Below are 14073 nucleotides of genomic sequence, written 5' to 3' on the forward strand. Positions count from 1 at the left end.
AGGCTCTGCCGGGTTTGACGATTTTCTTTTTCCTGCTCTTTTGTCAATAGTCCTCAACCGTGTCAGATGACGGGCAGCTCTGTCTGTGCAAGCCAAACGCCGAAACTCAGGTTGACTTTTCATTGTTTGCATAATTTGCGCTATTTCAGATATGTTTTGCATGAAACCCCTGTGGCGCTTGCTATTTTCCTCTGCTCCCAAAATGATGATTAAAAAAAAAAACCTGCAAAATTCCTGAATTGCGCCGCTCATGAAATCTTCTGTTCATTGCATCAAAGCAGGACTTTTGTCGGAGGAAGAGAAGCCCGGATGACTAGATGAGGACGACATAAAAAAAGCCATCATCTCCATTTGTGCCGATGGGCTTCCGTTTACCAGTCGGGATGTGTGTGCGTGTCTCGCTGAGATGCACGCACAGTACAACCGCTGTGGCCTCAGGTAACCTCACTGACAGCTTCTTGCTCCTGGAAGTTTCTCAAACATGTTGTGTCACGTCGCCAAAGCCAAAACATTTTCTTTGAAATTCCTCCCCCCCACCCGTGTGGGGTTCGGCAAAGGAAATGAGGGAACGAATTCCCTCGAAAGTGGTCTGCGAGTGCAGAGAGAGGAAATCGAGGGTGCGCCATTCAAGAATGCAGTACTGTACGCCTATACGATACCGGTTGTTGATCTTTCTGTGTAATGTTTATAAAGAAAAAAAAACTTCCAGAAGTCAACTGGGTTAATTGATAGCTTTCCAAGGCAGTCTTGAATGAAATTCAAGGCCAATTAAAAGATGACCGCACTTACTCGGTGCCTTTGTTACCTAGTATGACATCAGCACATCAAATCTAGAACTAGAAAAGACATTTTGATGGCGTTCATTGAAAATATGGTTTGGGGTTTGCTTTTGTAACATGTAAAACATGTTTGAGTTCACATTGACCTTTGAACTTTTCTCTCATTTCAACGAATGGTATACAAAAGCGTCAGCGATGATCTTCCAGTCATGCAAAAAAAAAGTTTCTGCGCTCTGGCTTTTGTCAAGAAGGAAAATGTATTCTCTTGGTTTGAATGTTTTTGCACCACCTCACCCAACTCCTTTGGCTCCTTCCCAGCTGGATTCTGTTGTTACGCTCACGCAGCCACAGACTCTCCGCCGGCGACAACGCCACGACTTCGAAACGAAAAAGCTTAAACGGCGAACCCACACCCTCCGGGGTGTTGAATCCGGAATGGCGGCCGCGTAAACAAATATCCTCCTTGCCACCACACAATGAACGGCTTAAGACAACGATGTGTACCTTAGGGTAAGACGTCATGTTCCCCTGCAAAATAACAAGCTATTATTATGGGAAGTTGAGACGCAGGCTGTTCTTTTTTTTTTTTCGTTTGTTTTTATTCCCAGTGGAGCGAAGACAAAAGCGGATCTTTCAAGTGTTCACCCCCCCGGAGGATTCTGCGTGACCAGATGGGACATCCGGTGACTCGCCGATCAAGCAAATCTGATAAGGCAAGGTCATGTAAAGTTCACACATCGGACACGTTCCTAAGTCTGCCTCTCCAAGTGATCCAAAACAAGAACTGTAGCAAGATCTCCCTTTATAAAAGCAGATAAAACAGAACGGGTATCTTCAGTAGCGCCTGTAAAGCGCAACATCCTAAAAAGTCTCCCACTTTGGAAAATATGACGGCTTTGCGAGTAATTCTCATTGTGCAGCCGCATTTAATATTGCCGGCCCATTTCTGGGCGCGTACGTGCGCATGTGTGTAAATACGTTGAGGACATAAAGCAGCGGGGGGGCTCCTCTTCAGCAATAATGAGTAGATCGAAGGCCGACTCCGAGCACAATGTTCCTCTGACTTGACTGTCTGGAACACAAGCATATCTGGAGCACCTGAGGACACACACATGCGCAATACCTCTCGAGAGCAGCGTCAAATCACAACATCACACATACGGAAGCGCTCAAAGTGACACAGGTAGAGGCGACGCGGCGTAGACGCCTTAACCTCAGCTGACGGTCTGGAGTCGCGAGGCCACGATGCACTTGAGGGATATGAAGTGCAGGAGGAAGCAGCAGATTGACAGGCAGTGAAAGGGGAGGGGAGGGGGGGGTCTTTGACTCTCCTCAGATGAGCAAAAAAAAAAAGCAATATGCACAATTCCCCCGAGGTGACCTTTCGAGAGAGCGATGTTCAGACGAGAGGGTTTTGTCATATTCCACAAGGGTGAACGAATTTGATGCGGGACTGCTCGGTTTATGACATTTATGAATTTGTATGCAGGTCTGAGCACGCTGTATGTGGCAGCCTTTCATAACGCATTGATGAAGTTATGGCAATTGGAGGAAAAACCTTTAAAACAAATGACAAAAAAAAACTGTTTTGTCAAAAGATTGGCTCCCCCACAAAAAAAAAAAAAAAAGTCATTGTAAATGAATGCACCCCATGCACAGTATTTGCGATTGTTCGTCAAAAACTGCTCCCTTAAATTTTTGGATCACAAAAACAAACCAAAACGGAGTAGGAATGTGAGTGGTGTCCATAAAACATCACGCGCTCCCCCCCTCCCCCCCAAGTGATCCCACCCCCCAACAGGCGCGCCTTTCTCTAATTGGAGCGCGGCGGCCAAATTTGAAGTCAAGCCACATTAACGCAACTCCCTCGATGGCGTCATACCGTCTTAATCATTCTGGCAGAGCAGTGAGAGCGAGCTCGTATTTACACCACTATAAAAATGAAAAACAATCCATCACTTACAAGCAGATAATAGTGTCTTGCCGTGATCGAATTGTCCCATTAAGTTGGATTGATAGTCATGCAGTCCAGTTTTGTTGACGCTACTGGCGTTTTAGTTGTCTCTGTCCCTTAATTGCCTTCGACTTGAAATTCCCGACCACGATCCAATTTCACAGACTTGGTCCAAAATGGGATGGGTGATTGCGTTTGTCATTTTTTTGGTTGTGGTTTTGACTCTTCAGGCCTTTTCACGCTGCACTTGGCTTTTGCGGCGGCGCGCGAGGACGACAGCCTCCCCAATGCAAATTTGCCGATCGTTGGAAGTGTTTGCCTAGCAACCGGCTAGGAAATAATCTGGGAAAAAGCCTCCTTTTTATTTCTATTTCAACAGTCTGTAGAGTGCGTGGCAGCCAACTAGGGTGGCTGCCCCCCCCCCCCCAACTAGGGTGGGGGGGGGACAAACTCAAAAGGAATCATCACTTTTCAGTCGATACCGAGGGCGATACATATTTGAGGCCACTAGAAGTTTTGTATGATTGACAACGTGGCTTAAACCACCTACGACATTTGGCGAGAGAACGATGTTTCGAAGAAAAAAAAAAAAGCCAACACGCTAGCCAAAGACAAAACCTCTTACCGGGATCTCTCCCTCATTCGACATCGTTTCTTTGTACAGGCGTTTTGTTTCTCGAGAACTCATTGGATGACCCGGACGGCCTCCGGTGTTATAAATCAACTTTGCGCTTGACAACTTGCGCCTGGCTCGGACGCTCCGAAAACAATCCAAAGTAATCTAGAGCAAAGGTTTTTGTGGGGCCTGGAAAGGGCGGCTTTTCCACGTAGTGCTAGCCCAGCTTCCAAGCTCCATCGATGGAGGGTTGTTTCAGCAGAAACTCTTCCTGCAACGTTGGCGACATTTCGTTGTCCATTAAACCTGATTGTCCCTTGTGGAGGTGTTGATGCCCCCCCCCCCCCACTACATTTTAACCGGTCGTCCACTTATATAAATGCCTCCCTTCAAATGTATGCCCCCTTTTTCCCACCTCTTAGAAAATGGTTGGTGGTCAACTAACAGCGCCGAGAGAGCATTTTTACCGGAATACCCGAAAAAAACCCATGTAGGCACGGGGAGGTGCAGGGTTCGATCCCTGCACCTCCCCGTGCCTGCGTGGGTTTTTTCCGGGTACTCTGATTTCCTCCCACGTTCCAAAAACATGCCCGGCAGGTTAATGGAACACTCTAAATTGTCCCTAAGTGTGAGTGTGAGCGCGGATGGTTGTTTGTGTCTGTGTGCCCTGCGATTGGCTGGCAACCGGTTCAGGGTGTCCCCCGCCTACTGCCCGAAGACAGCTGAGGATAAAGCAGATTAGAAAATGGATGAATGGAGCCGCTTTCAAAAAACTCAATGCCTCCTTCAAATCGACGCCACCATGCGCCACGCGGTGTCTTTTCGCGCAAACATGCGGCGGTGTCGACTGGAAGCGAGCGCAGCGCAGGTGGGTGGGGGGAGGGGGGGGCACGGAGCCCACAAGGAAAGCAGCGAGGAAGCGTAAACACTTTTCCGTATCCCAGCGAAGGGTTATTCACAACTGGAAAGAGAGCGGGGTTGCACAGCGGAGCCACGCGTCAGACGCGTCCAAACTTGCGTCATGTGGAGGTGGAGACGGAGGAGGAGGAGGAGGCCAACCTGAATCATCTGGTTCCATTCATGAGTGCCACACAGCGCGTCTGGCTCTCCAATTCCGGTATTGAAGTAAAAAATATAAGTCCGCAAACTGTCGGTGGTTAGTACTCACTTCGTTGTTTGTTTCCTAAAGTGCTCACTGTTCGCTTTTGACAGAGGAGGTCTTGTTATTGAGATCAGTGCCCGGCGACATCTGCACCGGCAGACAGAACTCTCCAGATAAAATAGATCTCTTGGCAACCAGGTCGCCGTGGTAACAGGGGCGCCCATGTGATCCAATGCAATTTGCACCTCCTTTCCTCAAACAGAAAAGTGAACGTTTCATCCGGTTTCCACCCAGCAGTGTTTGAAGTTTTGTTGTCGTTGTCATAGGTCACAAGTACTTGTACATGTAATATAATGGTAATCTTAGCTACGTTTCTAAACTTATATGTAAGTGTTAGGCAGTGTTTCTACACTTCATAAATTATGCCTTTTTGCCCTATAGATCATTGTATGCGGTATGTGCACAGTCCTCCATCGCATCTATTATGAAGGAACCCCTTCATTACATTTATTTATTTCATACACTAGGAGCAGTCACGGGTCATTGTGACCTGTGTCATATTGAACAGATTTTGGCCCGTATGAGCAATTGGTAGATTTTATTTCTTTCTTTTTGTTTTTAAAAAAAAATTGTCAGCAAATCAGAAAGGGGGCTTACTCGAGTAGAAGATGGGACGAAAGGGTCGAGAAGAACGTTGAGGGGAAAAAAATGATGTTATACCACCATAGGGTTGTTGTTTTTTTTTTAAACTTGATTTTCTATCTCCAATATCACACAACAGCATTCTCCAAAAAGGCCATTTCTTCAACAACAAACTTCAGTCTTTAGATTGCCCTTTCTCAAGCATTCACAAGCATTTTGTTAATTTTACCTCTGTTTATGGATTTATAGAACTCCTCCCCCGCCCTCCCAACACGTCCAAAACAAACTGTTGAACTTTCGGCAGGTTACTGAGTGGAGGGCTGCGCAACACGTCAAAGGTCAACTCAAAAGTGTGATCTTTGAAGAAGGGTGCAAACAGACTAGGATTGAACTACTTGCACCGTAGCGAAATTGATTAGAACCAGTCCATCACAAAAACAGTCCCCCCGCCCCCTCCCTCTCTCTGTATAAACTCTGAAATTGGTGGCTTTTTGCCCACTGTGAAGAGGAACAATCATTTCACAGCTTGTCATCAAACCGTCCATTTGGATCAATCTGATGCTATTTATGAATGTTTAAAATCGATTGTGTTTATCCATCTGGAAATATTTCTTGTCATGTTAACAACATTCTTAATTGTTTTGCTTTTTATTTTTTAAATAAATCATTCTAGCAAGTAGCTGTAGGGATTCAGTCATAAATTGAGCACCCTGTGATGTCATCGCTCTACAGCTCATGGTCCTACCGGGGCAATGTTTGGTTGCGCTATTATTTCTCCGAGGCCAAACGAAAGCACCTTGGAAAATACTCTTGGACTACCTTTTGGGTTTTTTTTTTTTTTAGCTGACCTTAAATACTGCTCAGGACCCGTCAAGGCAATAAATACTTTAGAACCATAAGCAAAAAGCAACATAACAATCTCTTTTCGCAGTGTGTCTGCTCTTTGATCACACAGACATTATCAATCAGCTCCTTTCTTCTTTTTTTAGATCGTAAATTTTTTGTGTTCGCCGTTATTCATTAAGATGAATTGCTAGCATGTGTGGATGTTTATCTTTTCTGTGTGGGTGGGTGTTATTGTTTTGTCCCCCCCCCCCCCCCCCCCTTTGCCTCCACTTGCCCGGCCTTGACAGGACAAGCCCAATGTCGCAACAACGGGGGGAGCTGAGGAATATCCAGGACGGAGGCGAGGGCGTTTGAAAACCGAACCACCTGGGACCGATTTGAATCAAAAGAGCTCGGTAATCCCTAATCCTCTGTGCGTGCGTGTGTCATATAACATACACTGTATAAGGATTTGTATTGGGGGGTTATGTATTTATTTATTTGTTTGTTTATTTACATCTCGAAAGTTTAATTAACGGCGCTCCACAAATGTGATGAAGGGAACATCAAGCTTTGTGCGCTGCTTTAATGAGGACTCTTTCTAGGTATGCGCATATGTTTATAAATATGGATATACAGTATGTGTATACATACAGTATATTCAAATGTTGGGGGGGTGTTTTTCAACCCCCAAAAATTCTTGAAAAAAATGGCGATACACCTCCAGCAAGTGTTTTCGACACAAAAATATTACAAATTATAATAATTATTTTAAAATTAACAAATGAGTGAATCTGCAGGTGCCAAACCGTGACTATGCGGGGAATTAACTTTATTGTTAAAATGGGTCAGTTTGACCCGTACAATAACAGGGAGTTAAATATATTACAGTGCAGTACATTTATACACTTGTTCCCATTATTTCATGTCACACACACACACACACACCTCTCTTACCTAACCTCAATTTGACGCACACAAAGTGAGAAACAAGAAAAACAGCATCACGATGTCGTCGCTCAAAAAAGGTTGAGTGTCCCTCGTTTATTTTATACAAAAAAAAAGTTTGTTCAATTACACAGCATGACGTCACGTCATCATCGTTACCCCTCCCTCGTTTCTTCTGTCATCTCGGCGCCCATAGGGACAGCCACCCACCAACCCCCACCGAGGTGTCACAAACATCAGTGTCAATTCTGTGGCCGGGCCGTTGGAGAACTGAACTTCACGCAGACACCCCAGCGTGCCACCCGCAACCCAACATCAACCGAATATAAAATCGTCATCGAGATTAGTGGTTCTCAAACTGGGGTCCCCGGACCCCCGGTGATCTGTAAGCTTGGAGTGGCTGCCAATTAATTAGCAATCGGATGTTGTTTAAACAAACCAAAAAAATTGACACGCTTTAGGAAAGGTCAGTAGTGCCAAAAAAACCCCCAACAACAACAACATAAGAAACCAGTTCCTCCTCCCTAACCAGGCTTTGGGCTAATTAAAAGCTCAGCACTTTGAAACAACATAACACTTTGAATCTGACATCCCTATATGAAAATGGCCATTTATTGCTGTAAGTGTAAAATAAAAAAGTGCATTGTTCCAGAAATAGTCGTATTTTTCAAGAACAAAATAATAGTTGCGTTTTTTTTTATGAGCGAGTAAAGACTTCTTTTTCTGGGAAAAAGAAGTCTTAACTATTGCGAGAATGACATTGTGTTGTACTTGGGAATGTTAAAAAATGTGACTGTGTTCTGTTCAGCTTTGACATTTGAATAAGCTGTGTGACTATCTTGAGGAAAAAAATAAGATGACCATGACTGGTCTTGTTTAGATGACATGAGAATTTTGTTCAAATATGACTTTCTTCACTTGTTCAGCTTTGACTTTAGTACGATCACATCTTGGACAAACACAATTTCATTCTTATAACACTGCAACTGTTTTTGCCTCTCAACAAAAACAAAAAAAAAGGTGGGGCGGGGGGGCATTTGTGATTTTTGTTCCCAAAATGGGCAACGTTTTTCTTCACTCCTAAAACTGCTGTGTCAAAAATAACCTCATTTTGTTTTAAAAAAATAAAATAAAAATTGACCACTACTTGGCTCACTTTGATCAAACGTTTTGGGTTGTTTTGTACATAATATTTTTTGTATGACATAACTCCAAAAATGGTGTTACATATATATTTTTTGGACCCAAATTAAGTTATTTTTGAACCAGCAGTTTTCAAAGTGTAGTTTTTTTTGTGGGAGGGTCCCTGTACCCCAAAAGTCTGAGAACCCCTGATTTTGAGGAGTCATCACCTACGTAACGCATGAAAAACACTCCATGTGTGCAGGTAAACACAGTTTTTGTTGTTTGTTTGTTTTTGTTTTTTTAAAAGGCTGCTCCTGGGTTATGCTTGCAGTACCGGACACGCGCTCATGTCCCTCCGGTACTGTTCCAGCCACTTCCTGAGCTCCGAGATCCGGTAGCCCTCCGGCCCCCGGCCCCCCTGGTAGACCACCCTTTGGTCGCGCACGATGTAGAGTCTCTCGAAGTAGGCTCCGTAGGCGGCATTGGACGAGTTGTCCATGTTGTCCACCACCACGCTGCTGCCGGGCACGCGTGCCAGCATCAGGCGCGCGGCGCTCAGCCGGTCCTCCAGGCAGCGGTGCTTGAGAATCTGGTAGGGGGCGTCCGAGCTCACCCAGCCGTCGGCCGGGTGCGCCTCCTCGATGTACACCACCACGAAGTCGGCGATGTCGGCGTATTGGCTGACGACGCGCTGGAAGGCGGCCAGGCGCGTCATGAAGGGCGGTCAGGAGCAGCTGCCGAAGTTGAGCACCAGCGGCCGCGTGCCGCGCATGCAGTCCAGGATGCGCAGCGGGCGCCGCTCGGGCACCAGCACCACCTCCGTGTTGGGCGCCGCGCGTCCCAGCCGCGCCGACTTGAGCAGGTCCAGCTTCTGGCCGTACCACACGGCCCGCAAGGACTCCAGCGTGAACATGCGGTTGGAGTCGGACACGCACAGCGGCGGGTCGTCGGCGCTGTGCGGCCGCGCGCCCATCTGGAGCAGCACCTTGCGTCGGATGCACAGGAAGTCCAGGAGCCACAGCGTCACGGCCGCGGCCAGGAAGCGAGGCACCAGCAGCAGGAAGAGAGCGGCGAGCTTCAGAGCCCGCGTCAGCTGTACCCCGCCGGAGTCGTGCATCGTGCGGCGAGAGAAACCGACGGGACGGGACGGGACGGCACAGGAGATCCGAGCCGGTCGTCAGTCGCCTCGACACATTGGGTACGGAACTCTCCCGACGTGCGCGCTCCCTCCTTTTATAGGGCCGGCACCGTTTGAGTCATCACCGCCCACTCACATGGTGGGGGATTACCTCCTCTCACCTCCTTGCACTACACAGTCACCTTCAACCCCCCCACCCCACCCCTTTTGAAGTTGCGTATTCGTTACATTCTGTTCTCTTTCTCCAGCGGACGATCTGGGAACAAGGGGGGGGGGGGGGAGTTTTTGACGTCAACATCAGCTGGGAACTCCTGAACAAGTGTAGGGACCTTTCTCGACGCTAGACGGCGCTGGACCCCCGCACAGCGAAGGAGCGGAGGTGAGTGTAAACGGGATGCGATTGCGTGGGTGACTCATTCACGGTTTGGACCTCTCATTAAGAAACAGCATGCGGGCCGTTCAATATTCATATTTGTTGGAAATTTAAGAACTTTGATCGAAAAAAGGCGCACTACTAAGCACGTCTTGCAAATGAAATGTATTTATGTAATTGATTTAAAATAAACAAAAGAATCACTTTGTACAGTAACAATATTCAGTTGAATTGTTAGAGTATTTTGCAATGTTGTAAATAGTTACTGTATGTATTACTTGTTAGCAGTGGTTAGTTTTAATCAAATGAATTCATTTTAATTGTACGCGTCTTCCAGGATATTCAATGCAGTTGCTTGTTTAAAAAATGTTTAGAGTAATTGTCTTAATTTGCACTATTGTTTCAATTTTTGAGCGACGGGGGGGGGTGTACAAATACAATTTAAAATAATCTATTAATGATTTCATTCATTTTTTTCCCTTTGCTCTATATTCATTTACCTTTTCACTTTTAGACATCTATTCATCGTCCAGACTGTGTTCTACCGACGTAAATTTTTTTTCCGCTTGCTTTTTTTTTATATACACAACGTATAGAAGTCTGAAACATAATCACAGTTGTGATGCATCGCTCGCGATTATCATTCCTCCCGTTGCCTGGCCAGACCCCCGCGAAAACCCGCTCACCCCGGCCCTGCCCATATGTTATGTGACGTCACCGCGCTCATCATTCTGCCCTCCGCTCCCAATCGTTTTCTCTCCCCCCCCCCCCCCCCCCCTTGCTCTGCCACATGTGAGGTGTATGCGTCACCCGTCCGCCTCCTCCTCCGCTGAGCAGATGGAAGCAGAAGTGTGTTTCCATGAGCACCGGATAAAAGGCTTGTCGAGGAATGTCGCTCGAGAACCACACAAAAAAATAATAATAAAATTGAGCATGATTGTCGATGTGCGGGGCGGTGTGTCTGATACAGCCACTTGAACATACGCGAAAAACGAAAGATATTCACCGCGGTGGGGGGGGGGGGTCGTTTTCTTTTTCATTCGTTGGCTTGACTAATAGCGAAAGTGTCGCGTCAAGGAGAAAACCGTGGCGGAATGTTGAGGTCATTGAAGAGCAATTAAGGAAATCAATTCGGCCCTGCGACTTCCCGAGCACCTACTAGAGTACAACAAACCCGTTGCGGGGGCCCCTATTGACCTGTAATCATAAAACATCACCGAAACACAGACGGAGACAAAACAAGTGATGGGGAGTTGCGGCCATGGTGAGCTTTCGAATGGAGGCGTTAGCGCCTCCTGCAGGACGCGTGTGGCACTTTCTCTCTTTCTCGGCGGATGCGGTTTGTTGTTCTTTCAACGACGATCAGCCGCGTGTGAAGCGATGCGGGATTGTTGTCGTTATTATTATTATTACGATCGACGTGTATCGACAAGTGCTTTGTACGACCAGATATCAAAAATGAAATGATGACGATGTGATGATTGCTCTTGTTTGTCAGTTAGAGTAGGCTTATTATTTTGTGTTGACATGTGTAGACGTGTTTAGCTTTTTTTTTTTATTCTATACATTTCTCTCTCTGTCTCTCTTTAAATGGATAGAACAAAATATACTTACATACACACAGTACATATGAAATGAAAGGATAGATACTCTATATAGATACTACTATTTTGTACTCCTTTAAACTATATATATATATATATATATTTTGCTTTTATACCTATAATAAAAGGCAGTGACGATTAAAAGTAAACGTATAAAATAAACTCACCGGCACACCCATTCTCCGAGGCAACCCGAATATTCGAAACGGCTGTCGTTTTGCTGCTCAACATCACCACACACCCTCCCAAGCACAACCGTAAACACCACACAATAAAGTCACGTTTCAGAGCGCGTCACACATAATCCTTATCCAAAGATGTAAAACACGATGAATGAACAATATAGTAAAACATTTTACGACGCCCCGTGCAATTGAAACACACACACACACAAAAAGCTATTATTAAAAGTTGATTGTTTCTCCATGACCCTCCAGTTCGTTGGCCATGTTCGGGCCCTGACTTACTTTCCTCATAAGTTGACTGGACGGGCAGAGCTTTGTGAACTCGCACTTGGCTTTTTTTCTTCTTCTTCCTTTTTTTTCTCTCTCTTTTGTATAAACTGTTGGATGACTTCTTTCATGAGATGCAGGCTAGATGTTGGCAAGAGACCTCGGTTCATGCGAGGACATCCCAGAATAGGAAAAGCAGGCTGGAAAGAGCCTGCAGCAAAGTACAAAAGTGTGGCAGGGATCCAGCTGAAGCCATTAGTTGTATGACTGTCTTGTCATTAACTACTACACGTGTTGAAGGTGGCGCTCGCGCACACACACACACACACACTTAAGCACACAATGTGTGTGTGTGCGTGTGCGTGTGTGTGTGTGTGTGTGTCATACTGTGCCGTGATAGCCGGGTGAGTCGAGACTTCAACTTGTTCCTATTCAAGGCCTGTATGCTCGCCAGGCGGCGTTTGAGTGGGTTCGTAGTTGCTAGGCAACCGTCACATACTCCCCTCTCGGCCTAATCCTTCTGGACCGCCGTGGCTGCTGGGTATGCATCACTTTGGCGAAGGACAGGGGCCGCACGCGCGACCCCTGTCCTTCGCCCCAAACCGGCCGGCGAACGGGCGCCGCGGCCACGATGCGCGTCATCCAACTCGGCAACACCTCCGCGTCGTAGGTTGCGTCAAGTTGGCGTCCTGAATAGCGGTCGGTGTTCAGGCGGAGGCGTATTTGCCGGCGGAATACGGCACTCAAGAAATGAGAAGTCCTTACGCAGTCCTTTGTGGGGGTCGGAGGTTTCCCAGTTTGAGGGAACGCGGCATCACTTTTTGTTGTTTTGATGTCACGTTTTGGCATCACGGGTCCTCGATTGTTGTTCGGTTACACTTTTCCAAGTGGGGGGGGGGGGGTTGCATCATCCAGTTCCTCGTGTTCTTAACTGCAGCATTCCTGACATTTACAATGGCTGCTACTTTTGTTGTGCGGTGTCAGGTTTTGGCATTTCGGGGTCCGTCGCTTTTCAAATCTCACCTCAAGTGACTTTCCGTTTTGCTTTGCCGAGCGAGGGTTTGGAAACGTCCCCGTTTTGTTCACTCCGACTCTTGGCCTTGGATGTCATTCACTTATTCTCTTTGTAGTTTTTTTTTTTTTGGGTCGAAGCTAACGCCACCTCGCTAGTGCGGGTTCAAACAGAGGGTGATGTGTATTAACACACAAGAGAGTGAGCAGCTTTCCCACATGGGGAGGCGGGGGGTGTTGAAGGGAACGGGGCGTGTCGGAGGGTGATGAACGGTTAAAGTGTTCCTCTGTACTGCTTCACGGGTTGACTCATGCTCTCAAAGTTGACATCAACAGCTCGAAAAGATCAACCATGTTTTACCCTTCGCGGCGGGAGTGAGAAGGTCCGGGTGTTGCTCAAAAGCGCCCGACGGGGTTGGTGGCATGGGTTGGAGGGGGGTTTTGGAACGCCGAGGGGCAAGACGTGCGCAATCTGAGATGTTAACGCAGTCAAAAATTCCGGCCTCGACTCGCAATGACGCACACTCTGACCGATGACATTTTCGAGCGAATCCGTTTACCCAAAGTGTGGCGCAAGAACGGGCTATTTTATCACCTGAGGTTCACCCGCGCAATTCGACCTTGACCGTACATCACCAGATTAACCCTTCCAAGCACCCTGTAACCTGATAACAGGATGAGATGTCCACTGGAGTGACGGCCGTCCCTGAAGGGGTTAACCTTGAAGTAGCTGCGAAGAAGCGTTTGACCGTGTTTGTGAACGACACTTAAACATGCTATGGAAGAGCAATAAAAAAACGGACAAAGTACGCCCACGGCAGCATTTTTCCCAACGTTATTCAAGATAAGCTACTTGAAAGTGAATCATTAGTTCAAAGGGAACCTCGTCCAACCGGGTCGAGCGTGACACGCTGACCTTGGAAGGATTCGCGAAGCGTCGATGAAACACGTTTCGGACATCGTGACGGTTTTGCGATGCGGCTACATCACTTTTCCAAATTGGGAGATCCAAAATTTCCCGGCTTTCCTGAACGCAGCATTGCTTCGATGAACAACGGGTGCTGCCTTTGAGTGACAGCAACCCACGCGCGCACTAGGCCCCCCCTCTTAAAGGCACGTGGCACGCGGCAACAATAAACGTGGCTTTACGCTGTGTTACATTTCGGAACATTTTGTACGAGATAGTCTTCCAACTTCAATAGCGAGAGCCTTTTTCTGAGTGGTAAAAAGTAAGAAATACGTTTGAATCGGTAAACATTGGCAGGAACGTTCATCTTGGTGGACTTCGCCGAGGTGACAGGCCGTGTCATTAGCGGCGACGTGCAAAATGGCATGTTTGCGTTCAAGGCGGCGGAAGTAACGCGTGTTTTTATCAGCCTCTTGAGTAATTACGAGCACGTGGAGACACGTTCTGCTGGAGCTCTGTCAGCGCGTGCTCGGAACATGCGAGGACACACACACACACACACACACGTCTACTTGGGACTCGCCAAAGTGGCGCTTT

The 14073-nt window shown here is 46.9% G+C and overlaps 1 protein-coding gene and 1 long non-coding RNA gene across 2 annotated transcripts; one reads left to right on the plus strand and one right to left on the minus strand.

The window, feature by feature from the left end:
- Positions 1 to 293: 293 nt before the first annotated feature.
- On the plus strand, positions 294 to 1587 carry LOC147187742 (uncharacterized). The gene is made up of 3 exons (XR_015097585.1): positions 294 to 438; positions 1098 to 1289; positions 1388 to 1587. It is a non-coding gene; the product is annotated as an uncharacterized LOC147187742 (long non-coding RNA).
- Positions 1588 to 6930: 5343 nt separating this feature from the next.
- Positions 6931 to 9309, minus strand: LOC147187743 (thyroxine 5-deiodinase-like). Its single transcript, XM_086099867.1, has one exon. The coding sequence runs from the start codon at positions 9106 to 9108 to the stop codon at positions 8311 to 8313; it is 798 nt and encodes a 265-aa protein (XP_085955993.1). The 5' UTR covers positions 9109 to 9309; the 3' UTR covers positions 6931 to 8310.
- Between the last annotated feature and the right edge of the window lie 4764 nt (positions 9310 to 14073).

Source organism: Hippocampus guttulatus, chromosome 20, assembly GCF_054856545.1.
Source record: "Hippocampus guttulatus isolate MCC_2025c chromosome 20, RoL_Hgut_1.0, whole genome shotgun sequence".
Taxonomy (NCBI): Eukaryota; Metazoa; Chordata; class Actinopteri; order Syngnathiformes; family Syngnathidae; genus Hippocampus; species Hippocampus guttulatus.